Here is a 22,667-nt window from a genome sequence, read left to right on the forward strand (position 1 = left end):
GAAATTAAATTAAAAAGCTAATAAAAACATCACATACTAAAAGAGCAGAATCATATTTATTAGGAATTTTGAATGGAGACATCCCGAATGACAAAATTAATATTTTATTGTACGCGACAACAGCAGTGAGAATGTTAATAGCCAATAACGGGAAAGGAAATTACGTTCCAACCAAAGAAGAATGGCTGAATAAATTATGCGAATACTAGGAATTAGCAAAGTTGACCGATTTGATAAGACAAAAACCAAAAAATATAATCTAGTAACAGTGGAAATGTTTAAATGATTTATTTATTATTTACAAAGATTAAATGTAAGGTATTGGTTGTGTTTAGAATAGATTTATGAAAGATTTAGAAAACTTATTGATTAGAATATTTGTGTGAGATTGTATGGGAAAAATACGGAATAACAGATACTATCTTGCTTAAAATGCATATAGGAAGTGCAGTGTAAGCGATGGAAGTCAACCAATGAAATTTTATTATTGAGATATTTGTAGGATAACTTTGGAAGAAATTCTTCCAACTTTTCTCTTTATTTTTTATTTTTTATTTTTTTCCTTTTCCCCTCTTTTGTTCTTTTTTATATGTGTGTGCTTATCTGTATGTATTTGCAATATTTTGCATATATTTTGCAATAATTATATTAAATAAATTAATAAAATAAAAGGGGAAAAAATGAAAGAGAACTCTGAGGCTCGGACATTCCCGGGGAATTTGCCCCCCCCCCCCAAAGCACAGCGTCGTCTCTGAGCTCTGAACGATGAGCAAAACAAAAGGGGAAACTGGGATTTAGGTGGTTAACGCTACCTGGGCTGTTCTCTGGTCAAGAGGACGATGCTTGTCCGTTTGATCTGGGGAGCCAATGGAAAAAGGGCGCCTCTAATTTAAATTAGACTACTGCAATGCGCTCTACGTGGGGCTATCTTTGAAGGTGACCCGGAAACTGCAATTAATCCAGAATGCGGCAGCTAGACTGGTGACTGGGAGCGGCCGCCGAGACCACATAACACTGGTCCTGAAAGACCTACATTGGCTCCCAGTACATTTCTGAGCACAATTCAAAGTGTTGGTGCTGACCTTTAAAGCCCTAAACAGCCTTGGCTCAGTATACCTGAAGGAGCGTCTCCACCCCCATCGTCCAGCCCGGCCACTGAGGTCCAGCCCGGACACTGAGGTCCTTCTGGCAGTTCCCTCACTGCGAGAAGTGAGGTTACAGGGAACCAGACAGAGGGCCTTCTCGGTGGTGGCACCCGTCCTGTGGAACGCCCTCCCTTTAGATGTGAAGGAAATAAGCAGCTATCTTTTCTTTAAAAGACACCTGAAGGCAGCCCTGTTTAGGGAAGTTTTTAATATTTAATGCTGTATTGTTTTTAACAGTTGATTGGAAGCTGCCCAGAGTGGCTGGGGAAACTCAGCCAGATGGGCAGGGTATGTATGTATGTATGTATGTATGTATGTATGTATGAATAAATAAATAAATAAATAAATAAATAAATAAATAAATAAATATTACTATTATTAAATCCCCAGAGCCCAAAATTTGCCAAATGTTGGACTTGTGTCACCCAGTTCCCCGGGCATTGCTTCATCTCTCTTTTCCCATCGCTGCAGAGACGGCGCCAATTCTGACCAGCGGAAGAGGGAAGAGGATTTTTACTACACGGAAATGCAAGTGAAGGACGAGGCGCCCCCAGAACCCGCAGCGGCCGTCTCCAGCCCCACCGCCACCTCTGCGGGGGCTTCTTCTCCCATCGCCATCCAGCAGACTCCATCGCAGCCAGAGGCTCTCATCCTGGACCAAGCAGTCCCCCCAGAGCATCACCTGTCCAGCAGCGCCCTCAGCCAGTCGGCTCCTAGCTCCTTCTGGCACATCCAAGCTGACCATGCGTATCAGGTAGGGCCTGGGCAGCCCTTCCCAAATATATATCTCTCCCCCCCACACCCTTTTTATTACAACTAGCAAAAACCCGAAAGTGTGGCTGTGAGGTATTGCATCATGCCACGTGCAAAGCAGTCGAACGATAAATAGTAAGAGGAATAGGGATGCGCCAATATAACTTGAGGTTAAACCACAGAGCCTAGGACTTGCTGATCAGAAGGTCGGCCGTTTGAATCCCCTCTACGAGGTGAGCTCCCGTTGCTCAGTCCCTGCTCCTGCCCACCTAGCAGTTCGAAAGCACATCAAAGTGCAAGTAGATCAATAGGTACCGCTCCGGCGGGAAGGTAAACGGCATTTCTGTGCACTGCTCTGGTTTGCCAGAAGCGGCTTAGTCATGCTGGCCACATGACCCGGAAGCTGTATGTCGGCTCCCTCAGCCAATAAAGCGAGATGAGCGCCGCAACCCCAGAGTCGTCCACGACTGGACCTAACGGTCAGGGGTCCCTTTACCTTTTACCTTTATGCCACCTACAAAGGTAGTCTGGCTACGGTGATGCATGCATTGAAAACAAAGTCCTCCTTCATGCAGCGTGCAGTTAAACTACAGTGGTACCTCGGGTTAAGAACTTAATTCATTCTGGAGGTCCGTTCTTAACCTGAAACTGTTCTTAACCTGAAGCACCACTTTAGCTAATGGGGCCTCCCACTGCTGCTGCCCCGCCGGAGCACAATTTCTGTTCTCATCCTGAAGCAAAGTTCTTAACCTGAGGTACTATTTCTGGGTTAGCGGAGTCTGTAACCTGAAGCGCATGTAACCTGAAGCGTATGTAACCCGAGGTACCACTGTACAGACCTCTCTCTCTTTGGCCCCCATAAATGCATTTTGAAAAATAGGCAGCAGAGATTGGATGCAGCGAATCCTTTCACACCTCCCTTGTTTTTTCTCTCTCAGGCTCTGCCGTCCATCCAGATACCAGTATCCCCGCACATATTCACCAGTATCAGCTGGGCTGCTGCGACATCTACCATCCCCACCCTCTCGCCGGTGAGTCCTGACTAGAGATGTAAAATTTCCGGAAATTTTGAAGCCATGAGAAAAAATTGTTTCCCCCCTTGTTTTTTTCCGGGGAAAAAATACAAATTTTGGAAAAATTGAAAAAAAAGTTTAGTGTGGTTTTACAAATTGCGTGAAACGCAGTGTATATAAAAGTATTGTGCCTGCAGTAAAACACGTAACCACCCTTCTTCCCCTCAAAAGCATCAAAAAAAGCAAGAAACCATCAACGTAAAAATAATCAGATTTGCCCCTTAGCGCCAACAGCAAATAAAGTTAAGGTCCACCTCAATAGAAGGTCCAGCTCCATAGAAGATCTACCCTTTGAGTAGTGCTTTTTTAAAAGAAGAAACAGAAGATACAACATAGACATGCAGTTTATTTTGTCTCATTTTCTGAACTACTGCTGTCATTTTCTGTTTCTTCCTCTTTGTCATTTTTCTCATGGACTTCAAAAAAAAGCTTTGGGAAAAAATAGGAAAAAAACCCCTGGTTTCTCCCCAATTTTTCTGGGTTTTTTTCCAGGCCTTTTGTCATATGGCAATGGTGGTTGCTCGTGAGTAACCAGGCAGGACTCAGACCTGTCTTTTACAGGTTTTATTTTGGTGCAAACTATTTACAGTGCAGAGCCACAGGTTCATGTCTGCCTCAATCGCTAGCAGAATCCAGGAGTGGTTGTTTCCTGGACGTCCCCCAACATAAAAGTCTTGTTGTTGTTGTTGTTTAGTCGTGTCCGACTCTTTGTGACCCCCTGGACCAGAGCACACCAGGCACTCCTGTCTTCCACTGCCTCCCGCAGTTTGGTCAAACTCATGCTGGTAGCTTCCAGAACACTGTCCCACCATCTCGTCCTCTGTCGTCCCCTTCTCCTTGTGCCTTCCATCTTTCCCAACATCAGGGTCTTTTCCAGGGAGTCTTTTCTTCTCATGAGGTGGCCAAAGTCTTGGAGCCTCAGCTTCAGGATCTGCCCTTCCAGTGAGCACTCAGGGCTGATTTCCTTAAGAATGGATGTGTTTGATCTTCTTGCAGTCCGTGGGACTCTCAAGTGTCTCCTCCAGCACCAGAATTCAAAAGCATCAATTCTTTGGCGATCAGCCTTCTTTATGGTCCAGCTCTCACTTCCATACATCACTACTGGGAAAACCATAGCTTTAACTATACGGACCTTTGTTGGCAAGGTGATGTCTCTGCTTTTTAAGATGCTCAGGTCCTTTCACCTCTTCCCCACTAGAGGTGGGGCTTTCCTCATCAACGGAAGAGGAACTGCTTTGCTAGATTTTCGGAGGCTCCCTGTAACAAGACTGCCCCTCTCTTTCCCGCCCCTGTTCCAATGGCAGTTCCCTGACACCTTTCAATCTCTAGTCCTGACTTCTGTGGCTGCAGGAATCTTCAGGGGCACAGAGGGCTTTTTCCAGCGCCTTGGGGAGTGGGGTCCTGGAGAGACTTGCTCTTGGGTGTATCGTAAAGCGCGTACGTTTCTTGTTTGCAGGTGCGAAGCCGGTCCCTGAGTTTCAGCGAGCAGCAGCCTCCGCCGCCTCTGCCTCCTCCTCCTCCGCCACCTGTCTTGAAATCCCACCTGATTGTCACGTCACCTCTGCGGGCGCCCAGCAGCTCAAGGTAAGGCTGGCAAATAATAATAATAATAATACAGCGGTACCTCTGGATACGAAAGGGATCCGTTCCGGAGCCCCGTTCGCATCCAGAAGCAAATGCAACCCGTGTCTGCGCATGCTTCCACGCATGCGCGTGATGTCATTTTAACCATCTGCGCATGTGCGAGCGGCGAAACCTGGAAGCGCTTAACATGAAGCATGAAGGTATGACTGTAATACAGTGAACGCTCGGGTTGCGAACGTGATCTGTGTGGGATGCACATTCACAACCTGCAGGATTCGCAACCTGCAGCGGTGCGTCTGCGCACACATGGGTTGCGATTCGGCGCTTCTGCGCATGCGCAAAGTGCGATTTAGTGTTTCTGTGCATGTGTGACCGCCGAAACCTGGAAGTAACACGTTCCGGTACTTCCGGGTTTCGGCGGGTCCATAACCCGAAAAAATGCAACCTGAAGCATCTGTAACCCGAGGTATGACTAATAATAATAATAATAATAATAATAATAATAATAATAATAATAAGGATGTCACATAGAGGAGGGAGAAAGGTTGTTTTCTGCTGCTCCAGAGAAGCGGACACGGAGCAATGGATCCAAACTACAAGAAAGAAGATTCCACCTAAACATTAGGAAGAACTTCCTGACAGTAAGAGCTGTTCGACAGTGGAATTTGCTGCCAAGGAGTGTGGTGGAGTCTCCTTCTTTGGAGGTCTTTAAGCAGAGGCTTGACAACCATATGTCAGGAGTGCTCTGATGGTGTTTCCTGCTTGGCAGGGGGTTGGACTCGATGGCCCTTGTGGTCTCTTCCAACTCTATGATTCTATGATTCTATGATTCTATGATGATGATGATAATGATAATAATAATATTTTATTATTTATACCCCGTCCATCTGGCTGGGTTTCCTCACTCTGGGCGGCTCCCGACAGAACACTAAAAACAGAATAAAACTTCAAACATTAAAAACTTCCCTAAACAGGGCTGCCTTCATCAGAAACACTGAGCGACATTTATTTTGGAGAAGGTCTTCTTGACTTCTTTTCTGTTTGGCCCCGTGGTTCCCAGACTGGGTGTAGTTCCAAACACACCTAGAAGACCCCCCTGGTCTGCAAAGGCTGCTGTCCGCCTCCGTCCCCCTGTTTTCACGGCCGTGTTAAGGGGAGGATAACTCTGCGAAGTTCTCCTGCGTCTCCTTCAACGCCTGTCCCCTGCCTTTCTCTCTCCCGCAGGAAAGTCCGCGGCGAAGCCAAGAAGTGCCGTAAGGTCTACGGCATCGAGCACCGCGACCAGTGGTGCACAGCCTGCCGGTGGAAAAAGGCGTGCCAACGATTCCTGGACTGAGCGCATGCAAGTTTCCCAAGATGGAGGGAGCAATTCTCTCTCTCGCTGCCAGCCAAGCGCCAAGGGGCCAGACCTCTGTGTTTTTGCAGCGCCCTTGGAAGCCACTCTCCCCGTGCTTCAGCGGAGATCTCGAGAGCCCGTCCTGGGCTCCGTATATTCTACGTCCGGCAGGTTTTTTTTCTTCCTAATTTTCAGTGTTTTGTGGGAATGTTCGTTTTTTTTTAAACACACCTTTTCCTCCTATTTTTTAACACACACACAAAGACACAGCGCCTCCCTTTCTATTTGTAAATAAGAGGGGCAAAGCGGGGAGGAAAGAGAGTTTTTGGCTTGGTGTAGCTTAACAGACTTGTTTCTCGGTGTGCCCAGGGACCAAAGAACCTTTTTTCCTGAACTGTTCCCTCCAAACGTAGTTGGCTGAGTGTTTGGGTCGGTGGTTGCAATATGGAGTGCATAACCCTAACCCTTATCTAACCCCAAATCGAGAGGGTGCTGGGTCCGTCAGCTGAAGGAGGAAGGGGCGTGGCTGACTTCCTGTGGACTGTCTCCCCCTTCTGGTGCCCGGGAGGAATTACACGCTTGCACCCAAGCCCTGGGTTTCCCCCCTTCCTTTTAAACATTACGCTGTCAAAAGAACAATCACTGCATCAAGCTACAATCCAGCGAATGCTTGTTTCATTGAAGTGGAAGGAACCTGGCTATATTGCTTTGATTTATGCTTTCATTCCCCCATTTTACACCTAAAATTTAATGTGCAAAACAGCCCTGGGGCGCCTGAGGATTTCTCGTGTGGCTTCAGTTGCCCCCTTCCTCAAAGGCCAGACCCGGCGTTACCTGAGGGAGGAAATCATATTTTTGCTTAATGATGGGCTTGCCCATCAAGACCATTGGGTGGTTTTGTGGGTGCTCTGGTCTGAACTGGAGCGAGCAAAAGTCATGGGTGCCAGGGCATAAACGCCGTTATCGTGGCCTTCCTCAGCTTGGCCCCCCTGCCAATGTTTTGGGCTGGCTGGGGCTGATGGGAGTTGTAGTCCCAAACACTGGCAGGGCGTCCGGTCGAGGAATTTGCTTCCTTCCTTCCTCTTCAGGGTCATGCCCATTGCGCATGCAATCCAGACCGTTTGTCGCCAATGCACCAAACCTGCGCCATTTTGCAGAGCATGCTGGGAGAATGCACTTGGCTCACGCTGTGAAGTTGTGTGGAGGAGCAAAACCTTTCGGGGAAAACCCTCTTTCTAGCCAAGTGCTGCCAGCGGTCAGTGTAGATGCCAAATGACAATCAACGCAGAGAGCTAGATCTCCTCGCTGGGGAACGATAAAAGTAGCCCAGGGATGTCTTGGGACAGGAGATTTAAAAACTCCAGGAATGTTGAAGCCCTCTGTTTCCCTGCACCCCCAGGCTGGGGGGAAAAATATGAAAGTTTAGGTAGTACTTTTTTAAAAAATCGGATTTTCAACTTGCTTTAACACACCACGTTCCCAGCGGTTTCCATTTAGGCCCCAGAACCCTGGGGGAGAGGTGTGGGCCCCCACCCACAATTTGTCACATGACTCCATCTGCTTTTCTCTCGGTTGTGGGTACAGCAACTGCACAAGGAGGGAGTCCTCATTGAGGCCACTAAACTTTGGGGCTGGCAGTCATGACAGAGAGGGGCTTGTTAACGAATCGTGGTTTCCCTTCCTTGGGGGAGCACTTCCCTCCCTCCACAAAAACCCATTGCCCGGACATCTTTTTCCGATTGCTTATGTGGCTTTCCCCGTCCCAGTCACCTGCGTTTTGATAATCATGAGCCATAAACGAAAGACACAGATCTCTCCTTGCGAAAAGAATGAATGAACAATGAACACTCTGAGAATGAGGATTTCTTTACAGAAAATAAAAGCTAGCCCTGCTTTACTTTTAAGGGTACTTTTTAAGGCTTGGGGTGGGAGAGTTGTTTTTTTTTTTTTAAAGGAGTTATGTATATTATCGGTGCTTGTTGAAAATTTTGTGTTTTTCTTCGTTGTCATTTTGTGCATCATAAACACCAGCCTCTCTCAATCTCCTGATCTTTTGGACCAGAACTGTGCCGGCTAGGGCTGGTTGGCAGATCTGGTCCAATACATCTGGAAGACCCGAAAGTTGAGGGAGGCTGCTATACACAGTATGTCGGATTTTTTATTTCCCTAGGCCCAGACTCCTGGTCAGTGCTAAAGCTGGTCGACGCCAAAATGTGGGTCTTATTTGAGCGCTTTGAACATCCAGAGAATCAGTGGATTATTGGATCACCCAAAGCTTGAGCCCAGATTTCTGCATTTTTATATTTCCAAATGTGAGATTTTGGGATATTTGTGTTCTTTTGATTTCTTCAAATCAAATCAATCTTTATTATGGTCCAGAGACCCAACAAAACGATTTCTTCAAAGCAGTGTGCATTTTTTGGAAAAAGATGCCGTCATGAATTAGGATGCGGAAACGTTGTCTTTTTGACAGCTGTGTTTAAATTTTGGGGACAAATAATCTGGGACATCAGAGACATTTCTTTGGAAATCTCATCCATCCTTCTTCAAAAATATCGATCTGTAGCTGTCTCGCTGCGTTTGACCTTTCTGAGGTCTGGCAAAATCTACCGGATTTCCAAAATGGTCTGTTTCTGCTCCTGAAGGAGCCGCCTGACCTCTCTTCCCCATCAGAACTAATTTGTCTTGAGATTTGGAGACCAGTTTCTTCACTGGCCGAAGTCTGGGCCCTTTGGAATCTCTTTTCTTTTTCGCTTCTGGTTTTTGTTTCGTTTTTTTGTTAAAAGGTGATTAAGGAGGAGGTGGAAACAGAGAAGTAATTTGTAAAGGAAAAAGGAAAGAAAAAAGAAAGGACTTTGGGGTAAGCATGTGGTATCTGGCTTTCTCTTGCTAAGCTGCAAAAACCCCGGGGTTGGGGAATATTTCCTGCTGTTACCCAGCTATTAAAGGAATGTGCACTCCGTCGGTGTGGAGGCGATGAGTTATACTCGCTGCTAAAAGCAGCGCCCTGGTTGCTGTATGCTCCAACCCCTGGCCTTCTTCATCAAATGCCTCGTTCCAAAATTCTATAGCACTTAATTTTGGAAAGTGAAAAAGGAAAAGCTAAGCTTGCATAGGAATATATTTGTTGTCAGTATTTTATTTTATTTTTGTTTCATTCCATGGGATAAGAGTTCCCCATCGTCTCTTTTTATTTTCTGAGCTGTGCAGTACAAGTTAGACTGGACAACGTAGGTCTGTGGTTTTATGTATGCCTAGCCTTTTTCTTTCTTTTTAAAAAACTGGTTTGTCAAAGTCGTGGGGTGGGAGGGAACCCAGAACGCAATGGGAACTCGAGGGAACAATCTACCCATGCAACAGATTTCCACTTTGCCATTATTTCCTAGGGCGCACGACTTCCCCTGCACCGAAAGGGCGCAATCCTGTTGTCTCTACACTTAGGATAGCGGACTTTACATCTGCATGTGATGGCCAGAAACTAGGGGCGAGTGATGGGAACAGGGAGGGCTGGCTCATTCTGTCTCCTCCTGGCAGACTGACTGTGAGGGCTGCCTATGCATGAGACTAGCCCTCATTGAGGAGCCAGGTTTAAGGTTCAGCCTGCTAGCCCTTCCTGCTTCGTTCCACTCAAGATGCTCTGCTTCCTAGACTCTGGTCCTCCCCACCAAGCGCTTTGTGGCCCCACATGTAACTCCGATGGCTGGCATACCAGTGTGTTGCCACGCTGTGGACTAGCGCCTATCTTTTTGAATTGTGGCATGGTGGGAGCTTCGGGACTTTGCACTCAATAGAAACCAGCAATACACGAATCCCATCACCACTTCAAAAGCTGTGAGCTTCATCTTGGGTCTCTGCATGATGCCCGGAGAGGTGTTCTGCAAATTATTTCAGGGCCCCAAAGTACACAATCCGGCTTCGATCAACGATAGCCTTGCAACTATTGCAGGTAACTTCAGTTTTTTCCCTTGGCAGGAAATGAACCGAAAGCAAAATATTTGCTATTTCCTCTGGCCAAAACAGCTGTTCCTCTGGATTTTCTTTACAGCTTTGAGCTCCCCTTTCCTCTGTTTTGGAAAAATAGCCTAAATGTTTAGATCTCATTTTAAAAAATCTCTTCCCTTCCCCTTTCTCGTTTTTCCAGCCCATTCTCTCAATTTCCCTTGAAATGTGGTCGAGTTTCTTACGTAGAACTTTTTATAGTGAAAAGTCTCTTTTCCTCACCTGTCTGTAAAATGGGGTCGGAGGTCTCTCCTCTGACCACAGGTGTGTTTGTAGCCTTCCTAACAAATGGCAGCTCCTGCAACTGAACTCTATGAGCTGTTTTTCGTTGCCACATCTTTAAGGACATGGGTATATCATTACTTCTAAAGGGTTTTTTTTTAATAAAAAAAATATAGGGTTGTATTCAAGCGGGTGCCAAGTCCCTCAACCCATTGATTCCAGTTTTGCAGGGCTTTCGGTCCACCATTCTGTGATCAGAATTGGTTCTTGTGCAACAGAAATTTTCTCTCCCTCCCCCTATACCTCCTAAATCTAAATCCTAGGGGTTTCTCATCCCATAACAGGGCACACATCAGAGGGGAATCCTGTTGTGTTAGCACGAAATCCCACACTTGTACAATTACTCTGTTGCACGCTACCTATATTCTTGTCCATCCAGTGGCGCTCTCTTTTCCTGAGCGAACGGTCCAGGTTTGTCGTTTCTGTATCCTGACTTTGCGAGACAGAAATCGCGTGAGTTGAAGACCCAGGAGAGATCTGCACACACCACTGTGGGCTGGATCTCCCGCCCCACTTAAGAGGACTTTTGTACACATGTATATAGGAATCTTTTCTACCAGGCACTAATAGGAAGAGATGGGAGCTGTTTTCTAATTTACACTTTGCACTGTGAACCGTTGAGTTTTCGTTGGGAGGCTGGGAGCCCACATGAGACAGACAGAGGAAGAGTTTGTGCAGAAAACCGGCACAAACTGAACCATTGCACATTGTCTGGTTCGATCCAGAACTCATTGATGACCCCTTTCTACCAGGAAAGGAAAAAAGGAACGCTTGGGTTTTGATCGGGGATGGGAACTGGGGACCCTTTGGGTGTTGTTGGACTACAACTCCCATGATCCTTTGGAGATGATGGGAGTTGCCTGAAAGCTGCAAGACTCCCACCCACCCCAGCCAAAATAAAATACCAGCGAAATCCCACATGGAAAGGGCTGCGTGGGTACGTGCATGTGTGGATGTTGTGACCTGTCGGGCATGCATAGACATTTTTGTTAGCTCAGCCAGGCAGGGTTTACCTGAATTTCTAGTCGCCTGGATACAAACTCCTTTTTGCATTTGGTAGAAATCAACACACACATCACACACACACACACACACACACACACTGGTGCAAGCAATTCTGTGGGTGCATGAGAAAGGGGACCAGTCCGATCACCAGCAATTTTCTTCTTCTCTTTCGAAAGAGTTTAACAAAGGTGCGGGGAGAGAAAGAACAAGGAACCTCCATTTTTCTGCCCTTTCTCCCTCGCACAAGTCGCGCACCAGCCAGTTCAGAAGTTCCAAGATGCTAGCCGCCCTCTGCAAACTGTCCGTCTGTCAAGATCTCCTTAGGAAGCTAAGGAATGCAACATGGCCGTTTTGTGGGCTTGCTGGGTTGCTGGCGGGGTGGGAAAGGTGAGGGACGCACACCCCCCCCCCCCAGTTATTACAAGGCGTTTGGACAGGAAAGGGGAAAGGATGAGATCTTGTAACCCGCTAATAATAGCTGCTGTTTGGATGGTGATACGCTACCAAGCCTAACGGGGGGGAATATATCGTATCGGTGAATTACTGTCTCTTAATTGGAGCTTTTCTTTTTTGATTGTCTTCCAAGTATTATTTTTTATTGTAAGCAAAACAAAAAAAATAATGTGAAATGTAATTTTTACAACGGCAATATGAAATATATTTTATAATAAAATGATATGGCCTGATAACCCTAAGCTTCTCTGGGTTTTTCTTCTCCCACTTGCTATTACTGTATCATCATCATCATCATTATCAAGATGACATTTATACCCTACTTTTTCCTCAAAGAAACGGAAGGTGTCGTACATAGTTCTTCTCCCCATTGCAACCCTACAACAACCCTGTGAGGTAGTTAAGGCTGAGAGGCAGTGACTGGCCCTCAAGGCCACCTAGGGAGCATGCAGACTGAGTGGTGATTCGAACCCTGGTCTCCCAGGTCCTTGGCCGACTCTAACCACTACACCACCGCTGCCTCTCATTCCATTACTTCAGCAGAAACGCCGGGTGGATGTGCCTGTGTGCTTCAGGTATGTGTGCAGCAACCACAAGGCCGTTTGGAAACAGCCTGATAATGTTTCGGACTTGCTCTGTGTTATTCCAATTTGATTCTTTATTTGGGTTTGAATCTGATCGTATGGTCGGCGGTTTGAATCCCCGCGGCGGGGTGAGCTCCCGTCTTTTGGCCCCAGCTCCTGCCCACCTAGCAGTTCGAAAGCACCCCTAAGTGCAAGTAGATAAATAGGTACCGCTTTATAGTGGGAAGGTAAACGGCGTCTCCATGTGCTGCGCTGGTGCTGGCTCGCCAGAGCAGCTTCGTCACGCTGGCCACGTGACCCGGAAGTGTCTTCGGACGGCGCCGGCTCACGGCCTCTAGAGCGAGATGAGCACGCAACCCTAGAGTCGGACACGACTGGCCCGTACGGGCAGGGGTACCTTTACCTTACCTGTTAAACCCAATGCTCTGGTTTGCTCCCATTGATTATATTTAGGGAGAAGGATCTAAAGGGGCTATTAAAGTTTCTTTCCCCGACTTATTACATTCATATCACACCTCTCAGCACCTCAAGGTGCCACACGAACTTCTCCTCCTCCCCATTCGATCCTCACAACAACCTTGTGAGCGAGGGTAATAATAATAATTTATTATTTGTACACCGCCCATCTGGCTGGGCTTCCCCAGCCACTCTGGGCCGCTTTCAACAAAGATTAAAAATACATCAAGATGTCACACATTAAAAACGTCCCTAAACAGGGCTGCCTTCAGATGTCTTCTAAATGTCAGGTCGTAGTTTATCTCTTTGACATCTGATGGGAGGTCGTTCCACAGGACGGGAGCCACCACTGAGAAGGCCCTCTGCCTGGTTCCCTGTAACTTGGCTTCTCGCAGGGAGGGAAGTGCCAGAAGACCCTCGGAGGTGGACCCCGGTGTCCGGGCTGAAAGATTGGGATAGAGACGCTCCTTCAGATATACTGGGCCGAGGCCATTTAGTGCTTTGAAGGTCAGCACCAACACTTTGAATTGTGCTCGGAAATGTACTGGGAGCCAATGCAGATCTCTCACGACCGGTGTTAGGTGGTCCCGGCGGCCGCTCCCAGTCACCAGTCTAGCTGCCGCATTCTGGATTAATTGCAGTTTCCCGGTCACCTTCAAAGGTAGCCCCACGTAGAGCAAATTGCAGTAGTCCAAGCAGGAGATAACTAGAGCATGCACCACTCTGGCAAGACAGTCCATGGGCAGATAGGGTCTCAGCCTGCGTACCAGGTGGAGCTGGTAAACAGCTGCCCTGGACACAGAATGGACATGCGCCTCCATGGACAGCTGTGAGTCCAGAATGACTCCCAGGCTGCGCACCTGGTCCTTCAGGGGCACAGTTACCCCATTCAGGACCAGGGAATTCTCCACACCTGCCCGCCTCCTGTCCCCTAAGAAAGAGTACCTCTGTCTTGTCAGGATTCAACCTCAATCTGTTAGATGCCATCCATCCTCCAACTGCCTCCAGACACTCACACAGGACCTTCACTGCACTGGTTCCGATTTGAAAAAGAGGTAGAGCTGGGTATCATCCGCCTATTGATGGACACCCAACCCAAACTCCCTGATGAGCTCTCCCAGTGGCTGCATGTAGATGTTAATAATAATAATAATAATAATAATAATAATAATAATAATAATTTATTATTTATACCCTGCCCATCTGGCTAGGTTTCTCCAGCCACTCTGGGCGGCTTCCAACAGAACACTAAAATACAATAACCTATTAAACATTAAAAGCTTCCCTAAACAGGGCTGCCTTCAGATGTCTTCTAAAAGTTTGGTAGTTATTTTTCTCTTTGACATCTGGTGGTGACATCTGTTAAAAAACCATATAGGACTCCCTCAGATGGCAGCAGACTCTCCTTCATGGCAAAGTTTTTAAACAGATCGGGAAGACGATCAGGTCAGATTCTTCAGCCGCGGTCCCTTCATTGCAAGGGGGTTGGACTGGATGACCCCCCGGGGTCCCTTAAAGCCCTGCGATTGTATGATTTTATTCAGCCGTTCAATGAGGCTTGGGTGAGCTGGGTTCAGATCCTTGCGCGCTCCGCCTCAGAGGTTTGGCAGTGCAAAGGGCGATGGAGAGCTCTGTTTTATAAAGTGCCTCCAGCCTCCTTGGCAAGCTTTGATTTGGGAAATTAAAAAGGGAGGGAGAAAGAAAACATGCACTAGGGTGAGGTGCGGCCTGGGTGAGGCATCAGTTCCTTGCTTCCCCATTGGAATGTCCCTTCCCCTTCCTTTCAATTTCTATGAATTATGACTTCGTAGGAATGCAAACACCATCGCCCCAAGATGGAACACCTGGGCTTTGCTTGCAGGAAAGTAATTAAAAAGTGGTCCTGGGTGGCTCGCACCTCGGGCCAATGTTTCTTGTGAGGTAGGCTTGCTTGAGTGGCCTACCTCAGGCTGTTTTCACCCCCGATTTTGGGGGGGTATGTGTGTGTGTTGTACTTAAATAGTTGTTGTTGTTGTTTAGTCGTTTAGTCGTGTCCGACTCTTCGTGGACCAGAGCACGCCAGGCCCTCCTGTCTTCCACTGCCTCCCGCAGTTTGGTCAAACTCATGCTGGTAGCTTCGAGAACACTGTCCCACCATCTCATCCTCTGTCGTCCCCTTCTCCTTGTGCCCTCCATCTTTCCCAACATCAGGGTCTTTTCCAGGGAGCCTTCTCTTCTCCTGAGGTGGCCAAAGTCTTGGAGCCTCAGCTTCAGGATCTGTCCTTCCAGTGAGCACTCAGGGCTGATTTCCTTCAGAATGGATAGGTTTGATCTTCTTGCAGTCCATGGGACCATCAAGAGTCTCCTCCAGCACCAAGGGGAGGACATAAAACACACAAAAAACAACACGACACAAATAAGAGGAGAAAGCTTCTTTTCAGTAACGTCTTCCCCCATTTCATGGACAGAACAAGTACCGCGGTGGGCGGAGAATGGGAAGAGTCTCATTGATTCTTCGGCGATCAGCCTTCTTTATGGTCCAGCTCTCACTTCCACGTACTTAAATAAGAGCCTCGCTTATTCTGGTCCCAGAGAGATCATGAGCGCATTCGCATCTGTTGTTTTTGTGAAGGGTGCTGGGAATTGTAGTTCTCTGTGGGTATGCACAACATTTCCCAGGATTCTTTGGGGGAAAGGCCATGAGATTTGGATGGATGTTGCAAATGTCATGTCTGTGCAGTGCCAGATCACCTATTCCACCCTCACCCGCTGCCTTATGCATAGCTCAGCTGCTTAGAGCAGGGTGCAGACAATGCCATGGTTGCAGGTTCAATTCCTGTAAACAACAGCTGTGTATTTCTGCATTGCAAGGACTTGGACCAGAAGGTCCTAGGGTCTGCTTAAAGGTAAAGGTAAAGGGACCCCTGACCATTAGGTCCAGTCGCGGACGACTCTGGGGTTGCGGCGCTCATCTCGCTTTATTGGCAGAGGGAGCCGGTGTACAGCTTCTGGGTCATGTGGCCAGCATGACCAAGCCGCTTCTGGCAAACCAGAGCAGCGCACGAAAACGCCGTTTACCTTCCCGCCAGAGCGGTACCTATTTATCTACTTGCACTGGTGTGCTTTCAAACTGCTAGGTTGGCAGGAGCTGGGACCGAGCAATGGGAGCTCACCCCATCGTGGGGATTAGAACCGCCGACCTTCTGATCGGCAATTCCTAGGCTCTGTGGTTTAACCCACAGCGCCACCCACATCCCTTAGAAGCCCTGTTTAGGGAAGCTTTTAATATTTAACGCTGTATTGTTTTTAACACTCGATTGGGAGCTGCCCAGAGTGGCTGGGGAAACTCAGCTAGATGGGAAAGAAAGAAAGAAAGAAAGAAAGAAAGAAAGAAAGAAAGAAAGAAAGAAAGAAAGAAAGAAAGAAAGAAAGTCATGCTACCATGAATCCACTAGAGGGAACTGTTGACCCATTTTCCCCTCCTGCTTTACCTACAACGCACTTCAATGTTTCTCCCACCAGATGGCAGTGTCTGTCCTTTCTCATTCCCAAATATGAGGCTTGGCTTGAAAACAGACACATCTATCTGTCTGTCTGTCTGTCTGTCTGTCTCTCTGTCTTTCTGCCTCTGTATTATAGATAGAGCAATGGTTATGGAGGGTGTTTAGCCATCCAAATGTTAACTTTCTTTTTTCTTGCTCGGGCATTGAAAGGTAAAGCCAGTGTGAATATCATGGTGAAAAGTTTCAGATTAAGGCTGAACTCTTCCGCTCACTTTCTCTGATTGATTTCAGGTGAGACTTACTTCTGAGTAGACACATGCAAAATTACACTGGAAGACAAGCAGTCCAGGGATGCATTAGGGATGGGAGTTTGTTATGTACTGAGTTGAATAGGAGTCTGATTGGCCCTAGAACAATGGGATCCAGCATGCAGCAGTTTGATTGGTCCACAGGAGCCACCCAATCCAACTCCGGGTGGAAGTGAATTCCATAGCTGTCAAGCGTCCCTTATTTGGCGGGAAACTCCCTTATCCCAGCGCCATGACCTGCTGCTGTCCCTTATTGATGATGTCCCTTAAATTTCCCGGGTTTCAAAGGAAGCAGCTCCTCTCCCTCCCTCCCTGCCGGCCAGGGAGGAGGGAGGCTCCAACTGTGTTGCTTGGCTGCCCGGTGTGCCCCCTTCCGGCCTCCTCTCACCAGCCTCGGCCCCCGGGCACCCCTTCCCCCCGGGACTGGCGGGAGCCTCGGGCCCTTCCGCCGCCATCCTCCTCCTGAGCGTCTCTGTCTGGGGCCTCCCCTCTGCCCTACGCCGCCGCTCTTGCTAGGACGTACTGCGGCTGCACCGCCGAAGGACGCGGATGAGATGGGCAGCCTGGCGTGGCCTATGAATTGCTGAGGAGCCTTGAGAGGAGAGCGAGGGCAACCATAGAGAAAGCAGTTCAGAGAGAGGAGGAGGAGGCGGAGGCACAGGCAGGTGTTCCAAGGGCTAACCATAGCGGGGGAAAGTGGAGGAAGGACCACAAGTGCTTCTCCCATAGATTTGTAGTGGTAGACTAGCATAGATGGTCTGATCTGTGGGTTTACTTTGGGTGCTATTTCCCTCCCCCCCTTCCTCCCGCCCCACCTGATGGAATTGAGAGCTGCAGATGGAGCACGAGAGAAAAGATACAGAACTGCAGCAGCATCTTCGTAGCTTAGACTTCGTTTTGCGCGAAAAGTGGTTGCTGCTTGTAGTTCTTTAATTGCAGTGTTTCATCAGCTGGTGTCTTGAGCAGCAACCTCTGGAAACGAAGGGCCAAAAACCAGCGCTGCTCTCCCAAATTATCAGGTCCCTTTTAACTTGGTATTTCAGCTCGTTGACTAAAATCCCTTATTTTGGCTGCTGGTCCCTTATATTCTAGGCTGCTGGTCCCTTATTTTCAAAGTTGACAGCTATGGTGAATTCACAACCTGATTGGCCTACAGGAGAATCCCAGAATTAGCCAATCACGTGGGGTCCATTGTGTAAATAATGTATATAAAGCAGACATTTCGGGGGAACTTCCATTCCTCCTCACCACTATGAGCTGAATAAAGAGCATGAAATCCACTCTCGACTCTGAGTATATTTCAGAGTTGTTCAGGCCACATCACGTTTTAATGCAAACCTTCCTGATTCCTGTTTCCCAAAGCAAGATACGAGACGAAATGCAGCTCTCCTTGAAATTCCCACCTCTCCGAATTTTGTGGGGCAGTTGCCCAAGCACAAAATGTATATATTCAGGGAAAGGGTGCAGCGAAGTCTCTCACTGTGGGGAGATTAGGGTGTGCATAAGTGCAAAATGGATATTGTAGAGTTGGAAAAGGTTCAGAAAAGGATCTGGACAGAGGAAAGGTTTTCTCCTGCTCTCGTAACAGTCATGGAGGTCCATTGAAGCTGAGGCTGATGGGAATTGCAGTCCAACAAAATATGGAGGGCACCAGCTTGGCAAAGGCTGTTCTGCTGTCTCTGGCTTGCTTTTTGCATTTCTTGTAGGTATGTCCATTTGTTAACTTTTGCTTTGATCTGTGTGTGATGCTCTGTCCCAGCTCCTGCCAACCTAGCAGTTCAAAAGCACGTCAAAGGGCAAGTAGATAAATAGGTACAGCTCTGGCGGGAAGGTAAACGGCGTTTCCGTGCGCTGCTCTGGTTCGCTTAGTCATGCTGGCCATATGACCCGGAAGCTGTACGCCAGCTCCCTTGGCCAATAAAGCGAGATGAGTGCCACAACCCCAGAGTCGTCTGCAACTGGACCTAATGGTCAGAGGTCCCTTTACCTTTTTATGTGTGATGCACCGCTTTGAGGGCACAACATCATTGCATAATGCCTCGGCAGTCTATGTGAGTTGGTGGCATATCCATTTCTTTTTTAAGGAAAATCACTGAGGAGGTCATAAATGGGAATAATTAATGAAAGTTCTTCAGTGCCTCTGAACATGCACAGAGTACCTAGCTTCCACATCCGGCCCTCTAGCCCCATGTGCATCGGGATTAGGGAAGGGTAGACTACTTGCACTGTATCGTGTGAATTCTGGCCTCCTTTGAGCCTTGCTACTGCTTTCTTTGCAGCCGGTTCTGCTCAGTTAAAGAAATAATAATGTGTAGCAAATAATCCAGTCCCCAACAGAAATAAGCCTGTATAGCCAATAATTCAGCCCCCAACTTGGCAGCCTCATCTCGCGCCACGAACGACCCATAAATTTTCCCCAAACTACAATGAAGAGTTGTCATTTCCGCGCCTCTCCTCTTTCCATGGCGTTGAGTTTTATGGGTCCCCTTCTGCTCCAAAACGCTCCGAATACAAAGGACTCAGATGCCATCTAGCATGCTCAAGTGCTTCCCAGAGCTCGTTCAATGAACGGCAGCGCAGGAAGATCCTGATTCAGGGCAATCAACCCGTTCCAGGCTGCTGGGCCTGCCTGGCGATCTGGGGCTCATAACTGCTGTCAAACTCCTCTTTTCTGCCGGTTTGGGCTCCCTTCTCAGCGAAGGCAGACGGAAACATTTTCCCGCCTCTGCAAATGGTTTATTGGGGGGCGAGTTGGATAGAGAGGCAGGCAGGGAGCACCCCTGTCATAGTACCAAAATGCCAGCACCTAATACAGGTAAACTTAGGGAACAAGCTGTACTACCAAAATTATTAAGGTTTTAAATGATAATTTTAGGTTATATTTTAGTGATCAAGATTTAATATATATTTTTTAACTGCCGCTGTATCTGAATTAGGGGACGCGGGTGGCGCTGTGGGTTAAACCACAGAGCCTAGGACTTGCCGATCAGAAGGTCGGCTGTTCGAATCCCCGTGACGGGGTGAGCTCCCGTTGCTCGGTCCCTGCTCCTGCCCACCTAGCAGTTCGAAAGCATGTCAAAGTGCAAATAGATAAATAGGTACTGCTCTGGCAGGAAGGTAAACGGCGTTTCCATGCGCTGCTCTGGTTCGCCAGAAGCGGCTTAGTCACGCTGGCCACATGACCCCGAAGCTGTACGCCGGCTCCCTCGGCCAATAAAGCGAGATGAGCACCGCAACCCCAGAGTCGGCCACGACTAGAACTAATGGTCAGGGGTCCCTTTACCTTTACCTTATATCTGAATTGTCTCTGTTATACCCAATTGCAATTCAATGTATTCCTGTTGTGTTTTATAATTTTCCTGATATTGTAAGTGACCCGGAACTGGTCTGTAACCGTAATAATAAAATTTTATTCCACCTAATACAGTGGTTCTCAAAGTAGGTGGAACTGCCCCTCGGGGGGGGGGGACGCGAGGGATTACTGGGGGGGGGCACTAGGAGGCAGTAGGGGGAGCTGGAGGTGTGAAGGACTATCAGACTTTGGAAAGCTGGATCAAGCCCATCAATTTGAGGAATTCATTAAACTGAAGAGTTTTAACTGGGTTTTGCACCAATGTGCAATGGAAAGGCGACCATATTATTTCGCAACAGGGTCATTCCATATCAAGTGCTCCAACTTTTTTTAACCTCACGTCATCCAGTTTTATTGATATTTTGTACACCTATTGAATGTTCAAAACCAAGTTTAAATCTAAAAGGTTAGCTTTTTATCTCATCCCGTTTTTGAGTTTTGAGGGTTTGAACTTTCAAATAAAAATATGGTTTTGGCCTTGTCAGGCTACACAAAAGCCTTAAAAACTGAGCCCAGCATTGAGATATGTCAAAACTGAAAACACTAATCTCTTCAGAACTTCATGGGCTTTAATATGATATGTCACAAGAGGGACTTACTTTAAATTTTGAATTTAAGTTACGAAATTTAAAAAGTGATTACAAAAATTAATATAATTCAAAAAATTCAAAATATGTATTATTTAATATTTCCAAGATCCACCCACAAAATTTCATTTTGGGATCTCAGTGGGATCACATTGGGGGGGGGAATATTTTGCACATACATGTCTGCCTTATTGGGTTCTGTTTAGGATAAATGGGTCTTCTTGGAGTAAAATATGACAGGAGAAACAAGACTCCCAACTATAAGATCAGGCATTTCTTTAGAAAGTTATATACCGTATTTTTCACCTGACCATAAGACGCACCTAGTTTTTAGAGGAGGAAAACAAGGGGAAAAATATTCTGAATGAAACAGTGGATGTATGATTTTTGTGGTTCATGCTGTGGCCACAGACGTGTGATTTGATGGTGAGTTTGGGGTAGCCCAATGCAAAAATCCTGAGAATCCATGTAGATCCGTGCTTTCTAACCACGTTTTTGCACCATTGCAGCCCCATGAAACAGCGCTTGTGTGGTTTTTTTGGTGCAGGCTGTACCCATGGACATGCTATGTGATCTGATGGTGAATTTGGGGTGACCCAATGCAAAAATCCTGAAGATCCATGGGCTTTTACCTCCCCCCTCCCAGGCAGCCTCCTTTATCTCTAGCATCCCTTATCTCGCTCCCGATCCCACCGATCAGCTGCTTCCTTTCAACACTCCCTTCCCTCTTGTTTGCCTTAGTGTCTTTTCCTTAGCTGGAGCAGTTTTTTGCTCCTCCTTTTCTTCTAATTTCTCTCCTTATTGCTTTAGTCTTCCTGTTTCCCCCCTTTGCAAGTTTGCTGTCTTTACCTCCCCCCTCCCAGGCAGCCTCCTTTATCTCTAGCATCCCATATCTCCCCTCCCGATTGCTTGCTGATCAGACATTTCCCCTTACTTTTTAGGAGGAAAAAAGTGCATCTTACAGAGCGAAAAATACAGCAATTAAAAGGTATCTGAAAAGCTAGCCAGGCTTTTCTTTTCAAAACGTGTTCCAAAGCAGATTGATAGCTTGCTGAAATTTTAGGTTGAAACTTAGTTTAGATCATTTGACAAGTGTACAAAAATATTAAGAAAATTGGGTGACACAATCAAGTTGGCTCACTTGATATGGAATGACCCAACAGTGTGTGCCTGGCAATTCTGCTATTGAGATGCCTGCTTTGCGGTGGCGGGGGGCCTTTCCAGTTCTCCGATTCTAGGTTCTAAGATCTCCCTGCTATGGATTGCGAGATATGAGTGAGGAAGGAACAGAGTCCAGGAGCTCCCATTGTGCCACGGCTACCTCCTTCCCGCACTCGCCAGCTAATGCAGGAATATTAATCGGTGGAATTCTGCATCCTTGTGCACTTATTAAACACGCCCCCCCCCCCGCTAATTTTGCTAATACAATAGATTGGAGACCTGTCAGGTCTTCTGTTTCTGCTCAATGTTGTGGAAAACGCAAGCTGGCTTCTTTCTCGAAATTAAAGTACGGCTCAATTACCTATTGGCTTTAATTGCTAATGAGGTTACAAAAGAGGTGAATCCCGGGTTAATTAAAGAGGGGTGTGTGTGTGTGTGTGTGTGTGAGAGAGAGAGAGAGAGAGAGCAAGAAAGAAGGAAAGAAAGAAAGAAAGAAAGAAAGAAAGAAAGAAAGAAAGAAAGAAGGTGTTATGTATTGAGTTGAATAGGATCCAGAATGCAGCAGTCTGATTGGCCCTAGAACAATAGGATCCAGAATGCAGCAGTCAGATTGGTCCTAGAACAATAGGATCCAGAATGCAGCAGTCTGATTGGTCCTAGAACAATAGGATCCAGAATGAAGCAGTATGATTGGTCCTAGAACAATAGGATCCAGAATGCAGCAGTATGATTGGTCCACAGGAGCCATCCAATCCAACTCCAGGTGGAAGTGAATCCGCAACCTGAGTGGCCTACAGGAGAATCCTGGAATTAGCCAATCACATGGGGCCCATTGTGTAAATAATGTATATAAAGCAGACATTTCGGGGGAACTTCCATTCCTCCTCACCACTATGAGCAGAATACAGAGCATGAAATCCACTCTTGTCTCAGAAAAAAAGAAAGGAAGTTTAAAGTACCCAGGCTAAAAACTGAGCTGTGTTCCTTATGCTTTGGCCATAGGTGGGTGAAGGCATTGCAACAATCCAAACAGAAAACAAAAGGGGCATAGTCCATACAAACACAAATCAAGAATGCCGTGCCTTTAAACAGTAAAGGAGCTTAAGA

General features: G+C 47.1%; 1 protein-coding gene across 2 annotated transcripts in view; it reads left to right on the forward strand.

The window, feature by feature from the left end:
- The window catches only part of ZNF395 (zinc finger protein 395), a 62,943-nt gene extending 51,077 nt beyond the window's left edge, over window positions 1-11,866 (forward strand). For both annotated transcript variants that reach the window (XM_083605272.1, XM_083605271.1), the window contains exons 7-10: window positions 1,617-1,899; window positions 2,837-2,929; window positions 4,428-4,555; window positions 5,780-11,866. In XM_083605272.1, the coding sequence (XP_083461398.1) occupies window positions 1,617-1,899; window positions 2,837-2,929; window positions 4,428-4,555; window positions 5,780-5,891 (616 nt within the window). In that variant the 3' untranslated portion in view covers window positions 5,892-11,866. The remainder of the gene's footprint in view (window positions 1-1,616; window positions 1,900-2,836; window positions 2,930-4,427; window positions 4,556-5,779) is intronic.
- Window positions 11,867-22,667: the final 10,801 nt, after the last annotated feature.

Source organism: Podarcis filfolensis, assembly GCF_964270895.1.
Source record: "Podarcis filfolensis genome assembly, chromosome: 3".
NCBI classification, from domain to species: domain Eukaryota; kingdom Metazoa; phylum Chordata; class Lepidosauria; order Squamata; family Lacertidae; genus Podarcis; species Podarcis filfolensis.